This window comes from Crocodylus porosus, unplaced genomic scaffold, assembly GCF_001723895.1.
Source record: "Crocodylus porosus isolate Cpor-Errol unplaced genomic scaffold, CroPor_comp1, whole genome shotgun sequence".
NCBI lineage: Eukaryota > Metazoa > Chordata > Crocodylia > Crocodylidae > Crocodylus > Crocodylus porosus.
The window spans coordinates 179,940-204,052 of NW_017728900.1; the positions used below are offsets into that span (position 1 = coordinate 179,940).

General features: G+C 56.7%; 1 protein-coding gene across 1 annotated transcript; it reads left to right on the plus strand.

Moving 5' to 3' along the window:
• GRK2 (G protein-coupled receptor kinase 2) lies at positions 1 to 20,353 on the plus strand. The gene is made up of 21 exons (XM_019556632.1): positions 1 to 836; positions 7,134 to 7,210; positions 8,693 to 8,766; positions 9,269 to 9,370; positions 9,875 to 9,949; positions 10,409 to 10,470; positions 11,020 to 11,071; positions 12,078 to 12,169; positions 12,801 to 12,900; positions 13,122 to 13,200; positions 13,543 to 13,673; positions 14,244 to 14,338; positions 14,520 to 14,627; positions 14,743 to 14,809; positions 15,693 to 15,793; positions 16,229 to 16,295; positions 16,412 to 16,507; positions 16,947 to 17,109; positions 17,502 to 17,638; positions 17,776 to 17,889; positions 18,822 to 20,353. The coding sequence occupies exons 1-21, from the start codon at positions 724 to 726 to the stop codon at positions 18,984 to 18,986; spliced, it is 2,070 nt and encodes a 689-aa protein (XP_019412177.1). The 5' UTR covers positions 1 to 723; the 3' UTR covers positions 18,987 to 20,353.
• Positions 20,354 to 24,113: the final 3,760 nt, after the last annotated feature.

Here is a 24,113-nt window from a genome sequence, read left to right on the forward strand (position 1 = left end):
TGTGCGCGTGCTTGCCTGCCTGTGGTGTGTGCCTGGAAGAGTCTGCATGAGAAACACACAAGCCTGCAGCCAGCCAAGGAGGAAGAGTGTGAGTGCAAGAGCCTATCCTCAGCACTTTGCTTTCTCCCCCTTTTCTTTTTTTAATGCCCCTACAGATTCCTTGGAACTTATTTCCTCCCCGCTTGCACTGACTCAGACACATCTTTTAATCTCCAGGCCCAGGGCCCCCCCTTCTCTCCCCACCAGACACGCTCAGCCTTCACACTTTGCTTCCCCCGAGTTCACACCCGCACACACACTACTGAAAAACAGAAGCAGTTGTCAGCAAGAGCGAGGGGAAGACAGCCGGCCAAACCCCAGTCTCAGGGCACTGGAGATCCGCCTCCCTTGTGCACACACACACACACACACACAGCCTCAGAGAGGAAGAGGCGGTGAACAGCAGAGGAGCTGGGGCTGAGCAGAAATAAGGAAGACGGGAAAGAGCTTGCTTGCTGCTTTTCTCCGCAGGCATCATGTTGATCTCTTGGTGAAAGGGCTTGGGGGGAACATACCCCCTTTTTCTTCCCTCCCCCTGCCCCAAGCCCTCCCTCCCCCTTCACAGCTGGCACCAAGGGGGCAGCGGGGGGCTGCCTCTGCCGCTGAAGCCTGGGGGAATAAAATACGGTAAATAAGCTTTTTTTTTTAAATAAGAAAGAGAAGGGAAAAAATTTTTCTGGCAAGATGGCCGACCTGGAAGCTGTCTTAGCCGATGTGAGCTACTTGATGGCCATGGAGAAGAGCAAGTCCACTCCGGCAGCCAGAGCCAGCAAGAAGATTCTCCTACCTGAGCCCAGGTGAGCCCAGGCAGGTGTGGGGCAGCTGGATACCTAGGCCCAGCCGCGTCCCCTCCTCCCCTGGGAGGAGGTCAGTGTTCGGTGGGGTATTGCAAAGGACCTACTACCTTGCCCTCCAGCTCCCCCTCCAAAATGCCCACCCTGGGGGCCTCGCTGGAGGCAGAGCTGCCAGCCCAGTGTGGGCAGAGGGGTCTGGGTGGCGTTGCTTTGGGAGGGGAGCAGTGTGTGTGACTGGGCATGGCGGGGCCGTGGGGGTGGGGGGGGAAGCTGATGCTTTCTGTCATGTCGAAGCTGTTGCTTCCTGATTCTCCCTCACGCCAAGCGCAGGTCCTTCTGTTTTCCTGCGTCCCTCTCTCTGCCTGCCTCCTTTATCCCCCCCCCAGAGAGAGGGCACACAGGGTGGTGATTTTACCCCCCCACACACACTTCTTTCAAACCCACCCCTCAGACCCCAGACCTAGGTTCCCCTCCCCTTCATGTCTGTCTGTGCAGCAACCGGGGCTGTGCTCTCCTTGCCGAACCAGCCCCAGCAGCGAGGACTGGTGAACCCAGGCACCTCGTAACAGTCAGGGATGTTTGTTAGAGATTGTCAAGCATGCACCTGTGGGCAGGCACAGGGGACGCTGTCTTGACCTAGGGGTACACAGACCCTGGCATGTTCTTCGCACGCTTCCTGATCCCCTATACTTTACAAGGTCTGGACTCAGCCCCTGCCTGGCCCAGCCTTGCTGTGCCATGCAGCCATCAAGCACATGCTCAAGAGTCCATGTAGTGCAGCCCAGGGCAGGAGATGTAGCACCCATGGCACCTTCTTCCTCCCAGAGGACTTCAATGGGACCACTAGGCTGCTGTGGTCATGGCCCAGCCAGGAAAATGCAGCTGGTTCTGGGGTGTGAGGGATCTGGCAGGGAGGAGAGAAAAGGCCTTGCACCAAGGGCCCCAGGGCTGCCTGTCCTCCACCCCCTTCTTTCCCCCCTCCCCAATCTATCTCCCCTACACACACCTCCTGTGCTATCCATGCTGGACAGACTGGGGCTGGAGCTGTGCAAAGTGTGTCTGAGATGGGCTTATGCCTAGTGCATGCAGGTGGGTGGGACGAAGGGATGGATAAGGAGCTGGAGGCCTGGACTGGTGGTTGTGGGGGTGAGTAAGAATTTTTGGAGGGAGGGGGCCAAGTCAGCCAGATTCAGTGCTCTTGTCTCCAGAGAGTTTAGCTAGACTAGACCCCCCTACCCCCCGAGCAAAACCCACCCCTCAGCTTTATGAAGACAGTTTACATTCAGATCCTGCCAGTCTCTGCCCTTCCCCAGTGTCCCTGTTAAAGAGCATCTCTGCCCCATGCTGCCCCTGACAGCCACAGGCATTGCCAGGCCCTGGGAGAGGGGATCTCAGAGCCCAGGCCCCTTGTTGGCCCCAGGCCCCAAGTGCCCCCTGGACCCATAGCGCGATGGTGTTGAAGGAAGCCCAGGCCCCACCACGTGGGCCCACTAGGTTAGTGATGACTTGTGGGAGACAGCAGGAAGCCAGCACCAGGCAGGGGGTGTTGAGAGATCACATCGCCTTGGGTGATTTTGGTACCAGTGTAGTCCATCTGAATGCGTGTGCGATACCCTCTGCCCACACTGCCGGTAGGGACAGACCCCAGGCTCCACAGGGAAGGATGGCAGCCTTGCTGCCTCCAACGGCCCCCTGGTCAGCACAGCAGGAAGGCTGGCCTGGGGAGTTTTCCCCCAGATCTTTCCCTACTGGAAGTAAGCACTTTTTTGGAGTGCCCCCAACTCACAACCCCACTGTCTCAGTACTCAGGCTGGGCGTGTTGCCCCCCCCCGTGTCCCAGAACAGGATGTCTCCTGGGTCCAGGTCTGCCAAACCCCTGCCCTGGGTTGTCTCCCCGTAGATTCACACACCTGATCCTCCCACACTGCTCCCTCCCCCCGTCATTGTGGGATCAGAGTCAGCTTTGCCAGCCCTGATGGGGGCATTGCACAGGGGACACCTAGGCATAGGGGGTGCAGCGGAGGCTGCATTGTGGACAGAGGGCACTGGGGCAGGGTGCAGTCGAGCTAGGCCTTTGCAGGCGGGGAAGTGGTTTGGCCTTTACATGGCTGTAGGCACTGGGCTGGAGGCACAGTGAAGGTTAGGGCTGCATGAAGGAAGAAGTGGGACTTAGCTGGTGTGTGAGGATGGGGGTCCTAACCCAAGATGTGGGGCTCCCCATGAGGACTGGAGGTGGGTACAGCAAACGCATGGTCTCTCTGTGCAAGGGGTGCAGCGAGGGCTGAGTCAATGTACAGAGGCAAGGGGCAGTAGGTTAGGATGTGGGATGCACTGGGAATGGCAGGGCTGTGTAAGGGCAGCAGTGGAAACTGAGGTAGTGAGTGGTGGCTGGGGCACTGAGCTGGGATGTGAGGGATGCAGTGAGGACTGGGTCCTTGTGAGGGCATCAGTGGGCGTGTAGCTGGTGTTGGGGGGTATTTGGCTAAGATGGGAAGGGTGCAGCAAAGCCAGTCGGGACAGAGAGGCCTGAGACATAGGCAGGAGGAACAGAGGTGCTCTCTATGGCTATGGCCAGAGGTTGAGGTCAGTACCACAGGGCTCCCTCCACAACTGGGCAGAGGGGTGGGTCTTGGCTGGACCCCACCCAGATGTCCCCCGTGGCAAGGACCACCTCTGAGCCCTGGCGCTGCAGGAAGCTGGCACCCAGCTGTTCCAGCAAGGGAGGTTCCCAGTGTCACAGGGCCCCATATCATGGCCCTCATTGCTGGGTAGGGGGAAAGGGAATTCCTTCAGTCCCAGGCCCTGTCAGGACGTTCCTAGCCTGTATCTGGCTCCACTTCAGCCCTGTCCCTGAGCCATGGTCCTGGCTCTCTGCATCCTCCATCCTCTCCAGATTGCAGACCAGGCCTGAGGGGAATGTGTGGCCAGCTGCAGCCCACAGCCTGCATCCTCAGGGAAGGACGTGGCCAGCAACAGATCAGAGGCCTGGGAGGGCAGGAGGGGTATAACACCAGGTTAGGGTTAGGGTTAGGGGAGGAGGCAGGGGCCTAAAGGAATCTCCTCTGATCCCCCTGGCACTCAGAGCCATAATGTGGAGCCTAGTCAGACCAGTCAGCCTAGTGGAGTTGGGAGGACCTCACTGCCCCATTTTGCATTAAGGTGCTTGTGGGGAAGGTGAGCCTACATGAGTGACAGCTTCTCCCACACGGCTTCCAACACAGACACGTGCACCTTGAAAGTATCCCTCCCCCACAGCCTGCATGCAGCCTTCTCGCATGCACACCCTAAATGCACCCCTCACATGCAGCCTCCCCCTATGCACATGTCCGTTTCCACACGCACACTGCACAGGCATCGCCCACATGCACCCTGCCCACGACCTGTTCCTATGCTCGCGCACCCTTACCCCACCTCTGCACACCTTGCACATGGGCTGTGCATGTGCACACCTCCACCACCCCAGTCCTATCCTGAAAGGGATCCCTTCCTCCCCCAGGCCTCCCCTCAACTCTGCCCATCCCTCCCTGCTGCCACCCAGAGCCCCCACTTCCCTTGCTCGTTTCCTTCTCCCTGGGGCCCAGCCGGGGCGGAGGGGGGGTTCCTGCTTTCTGCCTACACCTCAGGGTTGCTTCAGCAAATGGAGCTGGAGTCTGTCAAAACAGCTTCAGTCTATGCTGGTACTTTATCACTCACTAGCCCTGCATCACATGCACTATTCACTGAGCTGCAGCAGGGGACTGCCAGGTGCCTAGGGCTGGGCTAGCAGGAGGCTGGGGGTCAGGAGCGAGGGGGAAATGCACAGGTAAGGTGGGGAGTGAACCTGAATGCCAGGCAGCTCTTGCCGCTGCAAAGTATTTTGGTGTTGCACAGGCCCACCCCTTGAGGATCACACCTGGGATGCGACTCACAGAAACCCTCAACCCCTTCATGCCATGGTTGAGAGCCTTCCCCGGGTCCAGCAGAACTTTCATTCCCTCCTTTATCCTTGGAGAAGGTCCTTACCCATTTCTAGTTTACCCGGGGTTGGAGTAGGGGGTAGGCAGAGGGGAGTTTTCTTTCTCAGTGTGAAGCGAGTAACCCTAAGAGCCTGAGTTTGAGGAGGCCAGAAAAATGAGGGGTTGTGCCTAGTATGGAGCTGAAGTGAGGGTGACACAAGTGTAGCTGTTTGGGCCCCACCAGTCCTCATGTCCTTGAGAGCGGCCTCTGGGCTGCTCTACCAGTCGCCATAATCATGACGGCTGCAGAGATGGCCACACCTCCTCCTGTCCCTTGAGGATGCCCCAGACACCTCCCATTTGAGGGGATGCAGCGGAGCTGGCTCTGTTGTTTCTGGCCCAGCAGAGACTCCCCATCAGGCCAAAGGAGCCCTCAGGGCCCTGGTGCATGAGGCCTAGCAGGTTCTGGCAGTAGCTGCATGGGGTGCTCAAGGCTCAGTGGATGATGGCACCTGCATGGGTAGGATGTGTAGCAACCCAGGAACTCCCAGAGCAGGGGCCCATCTCCTCTGGTATCCCATCTATGGCTATGCTAGCTCCAGCTGGAGATGCCAGGAGCCCTCTAGTGGGAACTTCTGGGATATTTGGGACCTTTACTGGCTCTTTCCAGTAGCCCGTAGAGACCGTGACCATAGTGGAGTCCCTACTGTGCTAAGAGCTTCACACGGACCCTGAGCAAGTAACTCCTTGGTCCAGAGTATTTATGATGTGAATGGAGAAGGCAAACTGAGAACCAGAGACGGGGTGGATTCACCCAAAATCACAGGGTATCTGGGGGCAGATCAAGGGTTAGAACCCCAGAGTCCTGGCTCCCAGATTCCCAGACCTCCTTATCCTGCCCAGAGCTGGGGGCAGAAGCCATGTGTCCTGGGGCCCAGGGCCTCCCATATTCCAGCCTCTAGATTCCTGGCCTATCCCAGAGCTAGGGATACAACTCAGGGGTCCTGAGTAGCTCAGCTTTGCTCACTGCAGAGGGTCTGGCAGGCCAACTTGCCAAGGGAAGGAAAGAGCATTCTTCTGGGCCGGAGGGGTTTCCCACATGCTGAGGCCCAGTCCCTTCCTGGTGGCATATATGGGGCTTCCCTGCCATCTTGCAATGGTATTCATATTGCTGGCATCCCTGGTGGCACACTGGAGAGGCTGCTGGCACCTACCGTCAGGTCTTGCGGCCTGCTCAGGCCCCAGTGGGTCTTCCCTGGTTGGCCCAGTATAGATTGGGGTTGAAAGTCTTAAGGAAGGAGTCCAGTCTCTGGTGTGCAGAGTCTGAACCCTGCAGGCCTCCAGAAGCCATGTTCAAGCCAGAGCTCTCTGACCCAAGCCCTGTAGGGAGCCACAATGCCACAGGACATTAGAGCAACCTGCATCAGCAGGAGGGGTCTCAGTGTGGCATGACTTGTGGTAATTTTCCTAAAAGAGGAAGGACCAAGCTCTGCTAGAGGTGGGACTCCAGAAAGGTGTGATTGGCTCCATCCTCTCCCACAGACTCCCTGAACAACCCTGGGCAAGTCACTTAACCTCTGTACAACAGGGCTGGTAACACAGCCCTGCCTCCCAGAGGGATACACTACAGATTGAGAGCTGCACAGCTACTGCAGCAGTGGGGCTGAATAAACCCTTCAAAAGAAAACTGGCATCACAATGGGCCCGTGTCTGGTCAGCTCCAAAACGCCCATGATTCACAGCCAATTCCCTGGCCAGCTCCAGGACACCTAGGTTCTATTTCTATTCCTGCCACTGGTCTGCTGAGCTATTTCCCGCCAGTCCCTTCCCACTCTTTGTGCCTCAGTTTCCCCTTCTGTTCATTGGCTTAATCTAGCTGGTCTCTTGTGTGGTGCAGTGAACAGTGCTATGGGGCACGGCCCTGGGTCTAGACTTCTGTCATTGGCCATTACCGTAATGTAAAGCTGCTTTGTGAATAAGCTAGTGGATACGGATGGTTTGCACATGGCTGTTATTCAAAATAAAAACTAAAAAAATTCTAGCCAAAAATCTTTGTTAAGCTGCAGTTTATGGTTCTACAGAGGCAGCTGCTGCATAGGAGAAAGAGGAAAGGTCTTAAAGAAAGCAGCAATTTAATTAAAAAAAATACTTTTATGGGAAGTCAAAAAGAGGCTTGTTCAGGGGAAAAATGTGTACTGGAAACCAGGAGGAGGAAACAGCTCAGGGACTGGTGAGGGGGGGCCCATTCTGAATGACTCCAATGGATGTGAGGTCCGGGGGGTCCCAGATGGTTTCCCTGCAGGGTGGGAAGCAGCATGAGGTGCAGGTATCCTAGTTCACCACCCTGGATCTTCTTTCTTGGCAGTATTCGGAGTGTCATGCAGAAATACCTGGATGACCGGAACGAAGTGACCTTTGACAAGATCTTTTCTCAGAAGATTGGTGAGTGGAGGAGGGGCTGGGTATGGAGTAGCGCTGTGTGCCAACACCCCCCCCCCAAGGTTCACCTGGCATTGGCCCCACTCTGTTCATCCAGGAAAGCTGAGGGATCAGGAGTGAGAGGCATTGGCAGAGCTCTGGGGAAACCCACATCTGGGTCGGCAGGGGGCTGTGGGTAGAAGTGGGCTGACAGGGCTTGGTGCTAAATAGGCATCCCAAGGCAATAGCTGTCTGCATCTGCCCAGGAGGAGGTGGGTGAGACTGGCCTCAGCTGCCAGGAAGGTGGGGGAGCAACTGAGGAGTATAAAAAAATTCTCCTTCCTCTTTGTGTGGCCTGGACAGCCGTCTCTTTCCCACCCCCACCTCCCAATCCCAATGCCTTGGGCTCTGCTTGGGGGATCAGGACCCAACACTGAGCCCCCTGGCTGCAGGGAAGGACTGGAAAGGGGTAACAGAGGAGGGTTCTTGGTGGGGTGGGGTTGAGAAGGTTGGGGTCCAGGTTGTTGGGCCGGAGGCAGGGAGCAGGGGCCCTGACTGAGGCCAGGGGTTGGGTGTGGGGCGTTCACAGGTTCCTCAATTACTTGGAGGCTCACAACGGGTTGGGGCTTGGGGTTGGAGGTTTCTCCCATCTACCAGAGGCTGTGGTCAGGGGTCCCACAATCCATCATGGGCAGGGACCTGCCAGTTTCTCTTTGTGGGGGGCAGGCAGGGTCTCCCAGTCAGGCAGAGGCTGCTGCTGGGCTGGGGCACCCCAGTTGAATTGGGGTTTTGGGGGCCGTGTGATTTCAGGCCTGGTGTCCCGGTGGCGTGGGGACACTTCCTCTTTCTGCCGTTGGTAGCTAACGGTCCCCACAACAGGAAGTCCCTGTCACTTCCTCCACTTCTCATGCTGATGCTCGTGGTTTCCGCGCAGATACACCCCACACTCCTCCCCGCCCCACCGCCAGGCGCTGTCCTGCCCCCTGCTCATCCCCTGGTTTCTTGCCTACGCACTCCTGTGATCTGTGGCCGCCCCAGGCTGCACCATGAGAAACACCTGGAGCCGTTTAACCACAGGGCCAACATGGGTGGGAGCAGCCTTCCTCAGACTCCCCTGAGTCCACATAGCCCTTGAGTGAGCCTTCTTTGCGCCCTGTCTGCACTGAGGTCCTCAGCTGAAGTCCCCCACCATTTCTACCCCTGGTATAGATGGGAGCTGGGTCAGAGGAGGCTTAATTCATAGCTGGCCCTGAATTTGCCTGCCTAGGGGACAGATGGCAGAGGGGTGGGGAATGGGGCAAGGGCCTGTCCCCTCTAGGGGGCCCTGGTTCTGGTCCTGTGGGGAGGGGGCACGTGCTGGCTTCAGAAAGTGGGGAATGGCATGCAACATCTCTCCCCCTTAGGGTGTGCCAGCTCAAGGGCAGGGGCAGGCCTGGTTGGAGTGGGCTGGAGTCTGGGGCTCTGGGACCCTAAAGCTGGCGCTCTGCCTCCCACTGGCTTTCCTAGGTTACCTGCTATTCCGGGATTTCAGTATGAACCAGGCAGAGGAGGCGAAGCCACTGATGGAGTTCTACGAGGAGGTGAGGCTGGAGGGAAGGGATCACGGGGTGTCTGAACCCCAGCCCTACCTCAACTTGCCCCCTCCACATCCAGCATGGTGCAGGGGGCAGTAAGGATGGTACAATACCCTCCATGCTTGGGGGAACATATGTCAGTATCTCTTTAATGACCCCAGGCACAAAGCTGGGAGAGGGGGCTGCTCTAGAGAGGAGAGAACCCAGCATGCGTTGTGGGGGCCCTGTCCCTATGGTCTTGGGCAAGGGGGCTGTTTCCCCACAGCCCTGCCTAAACCTCGTTGATAAGGGACAAATACTCGCTTGCCCTGGGGGTCTCCAGGAGCTGCGTATTGCTCTGTTTGATGTGAGAGGGCTGGTAGAGTGTCACCTGCCCTGGCCGGGGTGTGGGGGGCTTAGGCATAGCTGCGTGGGCTGCCCTGGGAAGGGATGTTCCCAGCTATGGCCTCTGCATCCCTCCCTGCTGCCCCATAATGACATTGCCTGCTCCTCTCCCCGCACCCCGCAGATTAAGAAATATGAGAAGTTGGACTCCGAGGAGGAACGTGCCATCAAAAGCCGCCATATCTTTGACCAGTATATCATGAAGGAGCTGTTGGCCTGCTCCCATGTGAGTGCTGCCTGAAGGGATGCCGCAAATCCCCACAGGCTTTGCCTCAGAGGAGGACCCCTGAAACCACTTGGGAGGGACAAGGTGGCCACCCCACAAATACTGGTCCATGTCTGTCTCTGTGCCTGCTCTCTGAGAGCCCACAGAACCACCCACACTGCATCCCCTGTACCCTGGGCTCCTTGGAGAGCCTTCTACTGCATCTCACCCTGCTTCCCAGATGTCCTAGTCCTGGTTTGAAGGTTGGCGCCATTCTCCTTGTTCAGGCAGTCTGAGGTGTCCCTACCCCCCTGACACATTCCCCTTTCCTTCTAAAGGGTGATGCTCCTACTGTGTGGCCAAAGCCACACTGTTCCACCCTCCTAGTGCTCCCCCTGCCCTGCTCTTTTGGGAACCATCCAGTGAGGAGGAGTGCCTGCTCTTGAGCAGCCAGTGCTCTGAGTCTCACGGGGAACGAGCGCATTGGTCACGTGGGGATAAATGATCTGTGTCTCTGCCCTGTAGCCATTCTCCAAGAGTGCCACAGAGCATGTACAGAGCCGGCTCAGCAAGAAGCAAATGCCACCCGACCTTTTCCAGGTAATTATCTTACAGACATCCCCAACACCAACTGGACCATTCTCCAGTTTGGCATCCCTGTGCCCCCCCCCGCCCTGCCAAACCCAGCCCAGGAGTCACTCTACTCTTCCCATCCAGCCTCTCCTTCCACCAGCTACATCAGATCTAACTTGGTCTCTTCCTCCTCCCCATTGCCGAGCGAGAAGGATTGGGACTGGGATCCCCTGGTGGGGGAGGAAGGGCAGGTCTAAAGACTTATCTACAGTACCCCTGCCCCCAGGCCAGAGCACTGAAGTCCATTCTCGTCGCTAGTGTTTGAGGAGGGCATTTTGTACTTCAGAGGGGATGGAGGAAAGGGTTGGCATGTCCCCAAAGGAAGAGGGTCCCCTACCTGGGGCCCTGGTATGGGTGGGAATGTGTCCTGGTAGGAGGTGGGAGTCCCTGCTGGGCCCCACAGCATTAAGCCTATGTCACCCCCAGCCCTACATTGAGGAGATCTGCCAGAACCTGCGCGGTGCCATCTTCCAGAAATTCATCGAGAGGTGAGAACTCCCATTGTGGGCTGGGGGCTGTCAGCAAGGGCCTGGAAGCTCTCTGCAAGGTCCTGTTGAGGGGGAGCCACTCTTTCTTCAGGGGTCTTGAAGAGGGTCATCTAGTCCTCTGGGGAGCTCTGGGGTTGTCACTATCAAGCGGTGGGGATACCTCTCCAGGAGTGCCATGGTGGGGGTTCTCTTTGCAGGGGGATGGCATTATCTGATGAGGTCTCTCAGTGTAGTGGTGAGCTTCTATGAGCAGGGCACTTTTTGAGTGGGGCACAGGCATAGAGACAGCTTTAAAAGCCTCTAGGAGTCAACACAGGGGTTTTCTCAGAAACCAGGGGGATGAAATGTCTCTGGCCAGAGGAGTCTGCCTATGAGGAGATGGGTGCTTTCGCTTAGCAGGGAGATTGAGAAGGTCTTCCTGTGGGAAGCGGCAGGGGGACCCCCTAGGTAGAGGGGTGAGGAGTCTCTCACTGGGCAGGGATTGGTGGGGGGTGGTTCTTTCCACTAGAGCTTCTGTATCTTTTCCACCTCTTTTCTGTTTAATTCTAGTGACAAATTCACCCGCTTCTGCCAGTGGAAGAATGTGGAGCTGAACATCCATGTGAGTGTCACTGGGGGACAATGGGCAACAGGTGTTACCTGAGAGGGACCTTGCCATGGGAGGAGAGGTGTTGGGTTTTACCTGAGATGGGCCTGGAGTGGGAGTACAGAGGGGGCCTGCCTGTCTATATGTATCTGCCTATCTGTTTCACTAGGGAGCCCAATACCCCATGGAGTCCATGCATGTCCTAACCCAGCCCCAATATTAAGAACTGATCCCAGACCCTCCTCGAGCTTGGGGACTTCATCCTTTGGTGGTGGGACAAGGGTGTCTGTTGGGGGCCATAGTTAAGAACCAAAGGTTTTCACAAGGTGAGGGGGTGACAAGGGCCAAGATGGGGCTCAGGTTGAAGAGGCAGGCACTGGGATGGGGAGGGCAATACTTTTAGGGTACCTGTATGGGAGCCCCATCCCTTCCCTCTGGTCTCTCTCCCCTTTTTTGCTTCCAACTCCCACCAATGCCATTGTGCCACAGAAGCATGGGGCCGTTCCCAGATGGATGATAATATCACGCTATTGCTTCAGACATGCTGTTGCCTCCCCTTCACACCCAGCAATGTAGCCAGGGCTTGGGAATGGAGGACGGGCTGGGCATGGTCTGTCCTCCTCATTCTTGAATAGAAGCAGTTTTAGTGCAGCAGCTTACATGAGATAGAGGGGAGAGGAGCTAGAGCTACTGTCTCCATGAATGATAGTTCCTGGGTGCTGCACATGGTCACATGCATAGAAAACCAGGGATCAAAAACAGTTTGGTCCGTCCACTTTGCTACTAGGGAATCTAAGGCACAAATGGGGAGTAGTAGCTTGCCCTGGGTCACAAAGGGATTCAGTAGCAGAGCTGTGGATTGAACCCCAGAATTCTGGACTCAGTGCCTTTGCCCCAAGTCGCTGCAAAGTCCTGGACACTGGCCCTATCTCATATAACATGTTACAAATTTGCTCTGGTGTAGTCGAGTTATAGCCTGCAATCTCTCTTCTTCCCCCTCCCTGCTGCACCCACCCTCCAGCTGACCATGAATGACTTCAGTGTGCACCGCATTATCGGCCGTGGCGGCTTTGGAGAGGTGTATGGCTGCCGGAAAGCCGACACAGGCAAAATGTAATCCAGAACCCCTCCCCCAGCCTGTGTGGGATGGGTGGGCTCTGGGGTTGAGGGGGTGGGTGCTCACTCTCACACATTGCCTCTGTGCCTGGTGGGAGATTTCATCAGTGGGGAAATGGGGTAGGTCTCCAGCATATGGGGAAGGAAGGTGGAAGTTTCAGAGGGATTGACACCCCGGGCAGAGGGATATCTACAAGGATTCCCCTAGGGTGAGTGTCCCAACTGCAGGAGGTGGAGGGACACCCACACAAAGGAGGGGAGTGCTGTGGATAAAGGAGATAGGCACCACCTATGGTGAAGAAGGGAGTTATACCCACAGGACATGGACAGATATCTGTCGGGACAGGGGTAGAAACTGCCATGGCTGTGGGAGGCAGAAAGATACTTGCAGTGAGGAGGCAATGAGGAAACCATGGGTAGCAAAGAGACCCCAGTGGCAGTGGCAGTGTGGAGGCTATACTGGCTGCGTGGGGCACAGGGATGCCTGCATTGGGGAAGGGAGGTAGATGGGTATTAGCAATGAGGTGAAGAAGAAAGGTACTGAAGGAATGGCAGTGGTGGTATGAGGTGCTGTGGCCATGGGAGGCAGAGGGATACCAGCTGGGGCTACTTTTTCTTTCTGTGGCAGGTACGCCATGAAGTGTTTGGATAAGAAGCGCATTAAAATGAAGCAGGGGGAGACACTGGCCCTGAACGAGCGCATCATGCTGTCCCTTGTCAGCACTGGGGTGAGAAGGGGTCCTTTACTCCCACCACCTCTGTGACAGGGATCAGGGTATAAAAGATGGGGTCAGGAGAGGATGTGATGAGGGTGGATGGTGAGGGAAAGAGCCTGCAGCATGTGTTGGGTCCATTCAGATGAAGTGCACGGCAGCATGTGGGGACAAGGGGGGCTTGTGGGGTTCCTATGGTTCAGCAGGTGACCTTTTTCTCCCCCACCTTGTGCCAGGACTGCCCTTTCATCGTGTGCATGTCATATGCCTTCCACACACCCGACAAGCTCAGCTTCATCCTGGACCTCATGAATGGTGAGAGAACCCTGTTCCACCAGCCTTCCCCCATTGCACTCCTAGGTCTTGGTCTCAATCCTTCAGACACCAGTGCCTGGTACTGTACATACGCCATGGGAGGCAGCCCCAGCCCTGGAGACAGACAGGATGGAGGAGGGAGACTGAGGCACTGGGAGGGAGCACTGTGTCATGGGGAGTCTCTGGCAGAGCTGGGAAGAAACCCTTGGAGTCCTGAGGCTCAGCCTGGCACTCCAGCCGCTTGGCCATGCTGCCTCTCCCCAGCACTGTCCATTCATCTTTCCTTTCCCTGGATTTGGGGCCTTGTGCCTTCTGAGCTCACGGCTCTGTTCTCACTTGCAGGGGGCGACCTGCATTACCACCTGTCACAGCATGGGGTCTTCTCTGAGTCCGAGATGCGGTTCTATGCTGCTGAGATCATCCTGGGACTTGAACACATGCACAACCGCTTTGTAGTATACCGGGACCTCAAGGTAACCACACACCCCCATACACATACCCCGACAGACACCCTGCTGCTTCATGGGCTACCAGAAGCACAAGGTATCCCCTCCCTCACCCAGGAGTCCCACCCCACCTTGTGGAAAGCCAGCTGCTGAAGGTGTGGGGGCAGGGTGGGGGAAGGGCGGGTGTTCTCTCCCACCAGGAGCCCTGCCTTGGGCTTTCCCTTTCCCATGCACAGTGTGCTGAGATGTTGGGGTAAAAGCAAAGCATCCACTTCAAGGACCCCCCCTTCTGCCCTTCCCCACTCCTGCTAATATGGGATGCTCCTCCCAGTACCACCATGCTGCTGTGCCTAGGGTAGGAAGGAAGGTGGCAGGGGAAAAAGGGCCCTTCCCAGCTCCTCTTGCCATTTCCCTTCAACTTGGATCACAATCACAAGCCAGTGCTCCTGCCATGCTCCCCACAGTGACCCCTGCTTGCGGGGCTGAGCTTGTACTGAGGGAATTGCAGGCACTGCCTTTCCCTTTCAGCTCTCTCCCAGCCTTCCCCAGTCCTCCCAGGCCATTGCTCAGGCTCACAGGGCACTTCTCTCTTTGCAGCCAGCAAACATCCTGCTGGATGAGTATGGCCACGTCAGGATCTCAGACCTAGGGCTTGCCTGTGATTTCTCTAAGAAGAAGCCTCATGCCAGTGTGTGAGTGTCCTAAAGACCCCTCCACCCCACAGCTGGGAGAGGCTGGGGCTGCCTTTGCACCATGATGGCATTAGGCACCCTCTGCTGAGAGCAGTGGGTGCTGCAGTCTTCATGCTGCCTTTGCTGTACTTTGATCCTTTTCTTTGTGCGTCTTTCTGCCCATCCACCTCTGGCCCCGCAGTGGCACACACGGGTACATGGCGCCAGAGGTGCTGCAGAAGGGTGTGGCCTATGACAGCAGCGCCGACTGGTTCTCCTTGGGCTGCATGCTGTTCAAGCTGCTGAGAGGGTGAGTGAGCAGCCAGCACAGGGCTGGTCTTAGGCTGGAGTGGGGCAAGGCAGGGCAGGGTGGGGTGGAGGAGCCAGGGAGCAGCCTCTGACCATGCTCTCCCCTCCTGTCACAGGCACAGCCCCTTCCGGCAGCACAAGACTAAGGACAAGCACGAGATCGACCGAATGACATTGACTATGGTGAGTGGGGGTTTGTGGTAGGGTAGCCACAAGGGCATCATTCAGCAAAAAGGGGTTTCACTGGTCCTGTTCCCCCCACTGCCTCTCCTTTCCTGTAGGCCAGGAATTGATCCCTTTTCTGTAGGCCAGGAATTGACCGTTCCTGCAGGCAGGCCAGGGACCCTGAACAGCTGAGGGTTGGTGCCCTCACCCAACACCCAGCTGCATCAAGGCCAGATGCATCCACAACCCCTCTCCTGAGCTTGGACTATTTGCCCCTTGTGGTGGTCCCAGCTCTGGGGCCACAAGGTTTAGCCAAAAAAGAGCTGTTCTGTGTGCATGTTCATGTGCATGCTACCATCTCCTGTTTTTTGTGTGTGTGTGTGTGTGTGTGTGTGTGTGTGTGTGTGTGTGTGTGTGTGTGTGTGTGTGTGTGTGTGTGTGTGTGTGTGTGTGTACACCACCATTCCCTGTTGGCTGGGATTGTATGCGTGTGTATACCATCATCTCCTGGTTGGGTTTGTGTGTGAATACATGTGTGTCTACCACCATCTTCCACTGATTGAGTGTGTGTGTGTATGTACCATCATCTCCTGCTACACAGCACAAAGTGCCTGTGTGTGTGTACCACTCTTCATACTGCCTGGGATTGTGTATATGTATGTGTGTATCCCACCCTTTCCTATTGGGTGGGATTCTGTGTATTTGTACCACTGTTTACACCACATGGGATTGCGTGCGCGCGTGTGTGTGTGTATTGGGAGGGGTATGGGTGCACCACTGCCCCAGCCTGGTGTCCCCTAAGCTCCTGGGCCTAGATGTGGCACCCCATAAATACCCCATGGATCTGCCTTGTGCTGGCTGTCCCCCCCACTTAACAATTACCCTATTCCTTGCCCTGCAGGCTGTGGAGCTGCCCGACTCCTTCTCGCCTGAGCTGCGCTCCTTGCTGGAGGGGCTGCTGCAGAGAGATGTCAACCGGAGGCTGGGCTGCATGGGCCATGGGTGAGTCCCTTACCTGCACAGGAGTAGTATAGGGTATATGCCATGGCCTGAGGTGATACTATGAGGTAGAAGTCATATAGCAGGCCCAGCCAAGAAAAGTGTAGATCCATGTCCCCAGCTGGGCTGTGGCATTGGATCCTCCAACAGAGAGCACACCAAGAGGATTGGTACAGTGAATCCAGCCTGGGCTGTTCTGTTTGTGTAGGGTCTACAGAAACCTGGCTGCTGTGTTTAATCAGAGACAGCCTGGAGCACTCTGGGGCTCCCTCTGCTGGCCCAGTCCTGCCTGCTCTTCCCAAGCCAGGTCTCAGCCTTGTCTTTGGCTTTGTGCCACAGGCTGGAGCAGTGGTTGGGTGGCCCTTGCATGGGTAGCATTTGAGTATAGGGGCTCCTGTCACCAGCTCTGCTAAGCCCAGTCTCTGTCTTATTCCACAGGGCACAAGAGGTAAAGGAAGAACCCTTCTTCAAGGGCCTGGACTGGCAGATGGTTTTTTTGCAGAAGGTAAGTGAGGGCTGTAGAAGGGGGAGAGAGACAGGGCAGAGCCCTGAGCAGAACCACCCTCCTGCCCCGGGCCCCCTGTCTTGGATTCTCTAACATCCCTTCCCTTTGCTCCACAGTACCCACCGCCCCTAATCCCGCCACGTGGGGAGGTCAATGCAGCTGATGCCTTCGACATTGGATCCTTCGATGAGGAGGACACGAAGGGGATTAAGGTAGTAGATGGATGAACCTTCCTTTCTCTGGTCTGTCAGCACCCCCTGCCAGCGAAGGTGGGGCTGGTTATTGTAGGTTCCACCCCCTTCTGGGAAGAGTTGTTGAGGGGAGGGGAGGGGAGCTGGGCAGTGCAAGTACCACCCCTTCCCTGATGTCACTGTACATCTTGTGGGCAGTGGAGAGTCCCACCCCCTCTCTCTCACTCCAAGTATTATCAGTGCCTGTTCTGGAGTGGAGAAAGCACCCCTCACATTCCCCACAGTAGAAACTTGCTCATAGTCCCCTTTGCCCCTACCAGTCACTCCAGGGCTTCCTCTAAGACAAGGTGCCCCTGCTACGGGGTGGTGGCTATGGGTATAACCGTGAAGCTGCTCAGACCCCCCGCTGTCCTGCTAACCCTCCCGCTGCTCCCCCTTTTGTCCTTCTGTCCATCCCCAGCTGCAAGACAGTGACCAGGAGCTATACCGTAACTTCCCACTGACCATCTCAGAGCGCTGGCAGCAGGAGGTGACAGAGACGGTTTTCGATGCTGTCAATGCTGAGACCGACAAGCTGGAGGCCCGCAAGAAAGCCAAGAATAAACAGCTGGGCCATGAGGAGGGTGAGGGCAGCAGACACCCCAACCTGTCCTACAGCCTGCTTTGTGTCTGCCCTCCAGTGTCACCCAACAGCTAACTACGACCCCCCTTGTGGCCAGCCTCACCCAACATAGCTATAGCTGTATAGAATTTTATATCCAAAATCAATCAGTCCATGTATGCATTATGGCATCCTCTCAGGGCTAGCTTCACATCCTCCAGCCATCCCCATGACCCACAGCCAGTCCCACACCCTGTCTCCCACTGCCTCCTCCCTGTGACAGGCTCCATGCCCCACAGTTTTACAGTTTTTCCCCCCACTGTCAGACCCACTCCACACAGAACCCCCTGCTGGACCATCCTGTCTGCATCAAGCCTGGCCTGTGGAGTTACCTGACTGTCTCTTCCCCCCCAGAATACGCCATGGGCAAGGACTGCATCATGCATGGCTACATGTCCAAGATGGGTAACCCCTTTCTGACACAGTGGCAGCGGCGATACTTCTACCTGTTCCCCAACCGGCTGGAGTGGAGAGGGGAGGGCGAGTCCCCGGTACGTGGCTGGCAGAAAGGGCCTAGGGTAGAGCTGGGGAGGGGGTGGAGCTACATGCATCCATTCAAGGGAAAGTGGGTATGGCAGGGGCTGATTCCATCTGTGTGACCCCTCCTGCTTCCCTCCTGCCACTGCAGCAGTCCCTGTTGACTATGGAGGAGATCGAGTCTGTGGAAGAGACCCAGGTCAAGGAACGGAAATGCATCTTGCTCAAGATACGGGGTGGCAAACAGTTCACCCTGCAATGCGATGTGAGTGTGACCCCTGCCAACTGTGCACTGCCCCACTCCCTTGCTGGCTACCAGCCGGCCACTCTGCTCCCTGTGCCCCAGAACCTTCAGCTGACTGGCTGCCCTGACCCACAAGGTGACCATCTGACTATCCCCATCCCTGTGCTACCCACTGGCTTATGATTCCCTTGCATACCTACTGGCCACCTGTTCTTTCTTCCTTCCCCTCCTCCTGCCCCCAGAGGCCTAAAGGACCTCCCTCTCCCTGGATCCTGCTCCTTAATGCCACTTCCATCCCAATCTGGCGGGGTGTTGTGTCTGCTCACAGCCCCCGCAAGTAATAGGCTGATGGAAACTCCTCCAAGCAATCAGATGGCACAGGCCTGATGCCTGACCTCTGACCCTGAATGACTCGGCACAGTTACCACTTTGAGTCATTGGAATGGCCCTTGCTCCTGGGTGGGTGTGACCCATGGCTTTTGACCTTGAGTGGTCAATACTTCCTGGGTGCAAGAGGTCACCGCAAAGGTCCTTTTCCCCTCAGCGTGATACTGACCTTGATGTTCGAGTCTTGGATGTTCAAGCCAGCATACATGGCACGGTGTACAACCCCATACACCAGCCAAGTCACTGGATAAGTGACCTATGACCTTGAATAGTTAAGTACCTCTTGAGGTCTCTAGAACATTCATGCCACCTGAATGTGACCCCTGACCTCATGACCTTGAATGGTTCTTATCTGTTAAATGCTGGGCAGCACTGCAGAGGTTGCTTCCCCTACAGCTAACTCTCCCTGACCTTTGACACTGAATGGGTATGGCCACTAAGCACTGCAAAGTTGTTTCCTCTAAAGGTGACTCCTAACCTTTGACCTTGAATGGGTGGGATTGGCCCTTTGGCAGTATCCATGGTAATGACTCCCGATCCACTGACCCCTGTTCTCTATCCTGCAGAGTGACCCTGAGATGGTACAGTGGAAGAAGGAGCTGCGCAATGCCTACCACCAGGCACAGCAGCTGCTGCAGCGGGTCCCGCGGATGCAGAACAAGCCACGCTCACCTGTGGTGGAGCTCAGCAAGGTGCCACTGATCCAGCGCTCCAGTGCCAATGGCCTCTGACCCTCCCCAGCCCCCGCTCCGGCTTTAATTTATTGGGATGGGTTTGAACCGGCTCCCTTCCCCCACCCTCCCTCCTTCCTTCCCTCCCAGGAATGTCCTGGTCGATGTCGGCTCGCTGGTTAGTGTCACATCCTGCCCCACCCATGGTAGCGCTGTGGGGGGTAAGGCCGCAGGTGGGAGCAGAGGCACCCACCCCTTGGGCAGCTCCTTCCCCCTGAATCTGTACCGTCTCGGGGTAGGGGGCAGGGGCTGGGCTGTGCCTTCCCCCTCATAGGACATGAGGGTCTCCGAGAGAAACCTCCTCTGTGGCACTTCCTGCTTTCTCTCTCCCATTGCCAAATGGCTGCTGGTGCTGGGGGGCCCTGCCCCAGGTGCCTGGAGTTGCGGGGGCGGGAAGGTAGCAGCAGAGAAGGGCCCTTGCCCCGCATTCACCATAGAGCATATCCTTGGAATCCAATATGGGGGCATCCCCCTTACCCCACCCCTCCAGCCTGGACAGCCAGAGGCTCTCAGGGCATCACCCCAATCCACCCCCCTACCCAATCCCAATGGGCAACTGGCCACAGAGGGGCAATGGTGCCATGAGCGTGGCATAGGCTCCAGTTTTGGCTCCAAAGCAGGAGGGGGGACATTGCTGCCAAGCAGGATAGGAGGAAGTGCACCCTCCCCTCCCCAATAACCCAGAAGTGCCGGGGTCACGGTAGGAAAGCAAAGTGAATCGTCCGGCAAAGATGAAGGAAACTCCCTGCCCTCAGCAGCTGCTGCTGTTCCCCCCTACCCCCAGCTACCAGGTCTCCTCTCCAGACTCCCCCTTGCCACTTAGCCCCACCCCAGCACCCTGTGCTAACCTGTGCCAAAGGGTGGGGGAAGGGGGCCAGCCATACCTGTCCCCTTCTGGCAGAGAATCAGCCAATTCATTTTTCACATGTGACCTATGCCAAACCCAAACCAAGGCCTGTGGAGGCAACCTGCACCACTCCTCTGCTCCCCACGCCTCTGCACTACCACGTCGTGCCATGTCCCTGCCTCCTGTGGGGAGGCATGGAGGACGGACACTGCTCCCAGGTGTCCCTCTGGTAGCAGAGGGCCTCGTGCCAAAGGAGAAGAGTTGCCTGATGCCCTGCACCTCTGCCTAGTGGTGGCTGGAGGTGAAGCATGCAGGGGCAGGTGGCTGGAGATGAGTTGGAGGGCGGGAGCTGGTGCCAATGCCAAGAGCTGTGTGTCTGTGTATATATCTGTGCCATGGGGCTCTGTGCCCAGTGGGCCTGGCCTGCTGATCTCTATTATCACTCAAGCCAGATAGCTCCTCCCCCTCACCAGCACTGTTATAACCCCTGGAACAAGGGGAGGGGGCTCTCAGGGCTACTGAACCCAGGGTCCCATCCTATACCCCAACATGGAGCCAGGATAAGGTTGAGGGGGGCTTTTATCAAAGGATTGGGGGCCTCCTGACCCATCCCCAACTCTGGCCCCCTTGCATGCCACCATTCCACCCACCCCCCTGCATGCCCCACCCCCACACGTGATGAGTTCTGCCCCTGGCTGTTCCCCTGCAGGGGAAAGTGGGGGAGGTATCTATCTCTGAGAGAGGGGAACTTTGCTGCCTCCACCCCCCCCCCCCCCATGCCCTCACCGCGTCTGTAAATATTTGGTGTATCGTCCGTCTCTTCTTTAGGTTGTTATATTTTTTTGCCGATTTTTGAATGTGATTTTAACAAGTGGAGGAAGAAAAAAAAAAACAGACTGAGTTTTTATAATAAAAAATGTGTTAAAAAAAAAAATGAAGAGGGCAGCCTGAGCTGGGGCTGCTTTGTGTGTGTGTGTCTGTCTGTCCAACCACAGGCTGGGGCTGGCCGGGGGCCTGCTTCTCCATCATGGGCGGAAGGGGAGATTTGGAGGTGGGGCAGGTGGCAGACAGCATCATGGGGATGCGGCTGGAGCTTGCTCATGGCATGAGGGCAGAGCATGGAGCCTGATTTCTAACAGCCTGGTGGATGAGGGGGTGCTAGGGCTGAACTTGTGGGGTGACCCCTGCCCCCCCATTCCAAGGAGGTATAGCAGTTGAGGGTCTGAGTCTCCACTAGGGTGCAGGGGAGAGGGCAGTATACCACACCTCATGCCACACGTGTGCAGAAGTCTTCCACTTCTCAGAAATGAAGGAGCTCTGTTGGCAGCGTGTGGCATTAGAGGGTGCCGAGCTATGGGGAGCAGGCAGGGAGGACTAGTAGGGGGCTCTCCCAGGCAGTCAGTGCTGGTCCCCCTATGCCAGGGCAGCACTAAGAGGTGCTGGGAGGTGAGCAAGGAACCAGTGTGGGTTGCTTTCCCCTGGCAGGTGCAGTGAAGGAGACTAGGGCAGGGGCAGAGAACAGCCCATGGGCTTTTCCCATCCTACACATGCCAGGGTGGTGTTTCTATGCTGTAGAGCAAGTGGTGGGGGTATAGGTTTTTTCCTGCTTCTTAGGAGGACAGCACAGCTCCAAAGAGTGAGCTATTCCCCTTGTCCTGAAATAGGCTAAGCCACTCCCTTTTTGCAGCCAGCATGAGGCAGAGAGCTCAGAAATCCAACTCTCCTGACCCAACAGTGGTGAAAGCAAGCATAGCAGGGGCAGTTCCCATGCAAGTTTCTCAAGCTCTGCCCCTCACTCCTGACCCATTGCCCCTTGACCGTCTAGCTCTAGGCTGCACCAGGCACAGCTCCACTGCCAGCTTCCCTTGGAGGTTTTGGTTTCTCTTTCCAAAGCCTTGTGGCTATTTAGGCCCCACGCCGAAGCATCTGTTTCTGTTGGGGGGAGGGTTCCTAGCATGCACAACTGAGGCCCTGCTCCTGGGTGCTCTGGGAAACACAGGGGTTGAGGCTGCCCTGTCCCCCCCACCCTTATCCGTCTGTCCCCACCTCAACTAGTACACCAGACCTATGCCCACAAGTCATGCTTCTTAGTCTTTGCATCCCTCTGTGGTTAAGTCCATACTCCTGGGCTCTTTTCCCAGCTCTGGGAGGAGAGTGAGGCCTAGCGGGTAAAACAATGGGGAAGGGAGTCAGGACTCCTGGGTTCTAGTCCTGCTCTGCAAGGGAGGGAGGGAGGTGTATGAGTTAGCAGAGGCAGGCTGGATGCCAAGACTCGGGCTTCAGATCCAGCACTCAAAGGACAGGAGAGGGGGTCTAGTGAATTAGCCAGGGGGGGATGGGGAATAAATGGATGCCGGGACTCCGGGGTTCTCATCTTGGTTCTGCCACTGACTCACCATGTAGCCTTTAAGAAAGCCCCTATTCCTGGTAGCTCAGTCTCCCCACATGCGGTGCCCAGCTGCTCTGTTTTGACCCTAGTACTGAGGCTAGCAGGAGTGACTTCCCTCCCGTCCTGGCTGACATGGAAACTGCAGGGCTGTGTCTTAGGCCCTGCACTGCTCCCTGCTCTGTGGATTTTCCTCTAGGCCTGGGCACCAGAAGTGGATTCACCAAGCAAGGTCAAGTGGGGCCAAGAGGGCTGCTTGTGCTACAGGGAGTAGGCATGAGGATCCATAGGGGGTGCTTTTTCCCCCACGCAGCTCCGGCCCCAGTGCCCCACTCTGGCCTATGCTGCGGGAAGGCATCTTGTCCAGGCTAAACCCCAGCCCTGCCTGTTCCAGCCTTTCTGCCCACAGTCCTCCCACCCATCCCACTGTCACTGCCATAGCTTTGGCTGTACTTCCTCCTTCCTCCATCATCAGCCCTACCCAGGGTGGTGTGCTGTACCTCTTGGAGCCCCTCCTACCTCTGGACAAACCAGCTTTCTCCCTATAAACAGGGAGCCCGGATATGATATCTGCCTCCTGACAGCTGACCCAGCATCTCTGAAAATGTCTGAGCCCCTCCATGTCCCTGGGAGCACCTGAGGTGGCTGTCAGGTCCTAGGCCAGAGGGTGGAGAGGAGCACAAGGAGAGGCACCTCCTATACCTCACTCCGCAGGCGGCCCCCAGCCTCAGGTATCATCTGGGGAGGAGCAACCAGCACAGGCCTGAAAGCCCTGCTACTGGCCCAAATAGCCAGGCCATTCCTGCCCTGCCAGACACTGGTACAGGATGTTGCTCTTGGCTTTTAAAGTCACCCCTGCTCACCCCAGAAGTGGCTGCATCTTAGTACTCGGCAATGTTATAAGTAGATTGTATGTATCAATCTATCTAGTTATAGGCAGATAGATTGATGGATACATACATACACCAAAGCCACTTCCCACCAGGGAGGCAGCTAGCAGTCTTTTTGCCTTAGTGATGTTTTTATATGTATGTATGTATAATATACATATAGATATATATAGATATATATATGCACACATATACATATATATGTATGTGTGTGGCTATACATATATATGTATGTATGTGTGTGTGTGTATGTGTCTATACACACCCCCCCTCTAATTTTTATACATGCACACACATCCACTGAGATGCAGGCACCTCTGGGGTGGAATGGGGCTGCAGCACATAGACACATATACAGACATACAGTATCTATATACTGCAGTCACATCCCACTCCAGAGGTGGCTGCATCTCAGTGCCGGGGGAGGAACTCATTCATACCTTGACTTTGCCCCTGCCGAGGGGAAATCATACCTTGTTTCTGAGCTCGGCCCTTCCTCCCCCAGAAGGTAGGGCTGGGGGCTGTCCAGCCCTGCCTGTCTTTTCATGTCACACATCCAGACCGTGGAATAAGCTCCCTCCAGAGGTGGTGCACACACCTACCCTGGAGGTTTTCAAGACAGTCGCCTCGCTGAGGGCACCTGACCCCAGTTTTCTTTTCTGCCCAAGTGCAGGGGGCTGGACCCGATGATCCGCGAGGTCCCTTCCAGCCCCTTATAATCCAGGAATCCTGCTCCGGCAGGCGGCCGAGCCCCGAGCCCCCGCCGCGGGGGAGCAGCACGGCTCAGGTGAAGCCTGCCACTGAGAGGCGGCGCGGGCCAGGAGCCGAGGGCTGCGGGCACAGGCCCTGCACCACCGGCCTGCATGTGCCCCCCCTCCCCCTCATGGCACGTTCCCAGACTGTCACGACACGAGCCTTTCCCGGCCTGCGGGGGGCGCTGCCCTCGGGGGGCCGGCCCGGCCCGTGTGAGGCGCGGGGCCGAGTTAAGGGGACGCGGGCGGGCG

Excerpts from the sequence above, each read along its gene's own strand:
- GRK2 (XM_019556632.1), top strand. The coding sequence starts at position 724 with ATGGCCGACCTGGAAGCTGTCTTAGCCGATGTGAGCTACTTGATGGCC. Across the intron at positions 12,901-13,121 it reads TGTCCCTTGTCAGCACTGGG|GACTGCCCTTTCATCGTGTG; the intron begins GTGAGAAGGGGT and ends ACCTTGTGCCAG. Across the intron at positions 14,810-15,692 it reads ACCGAATGACATTGACTATG|GCTGTGGAGCTGCCCGACTC; the intron begins GTGAGTGGGGGT and ends CTTGCCCTGCAG.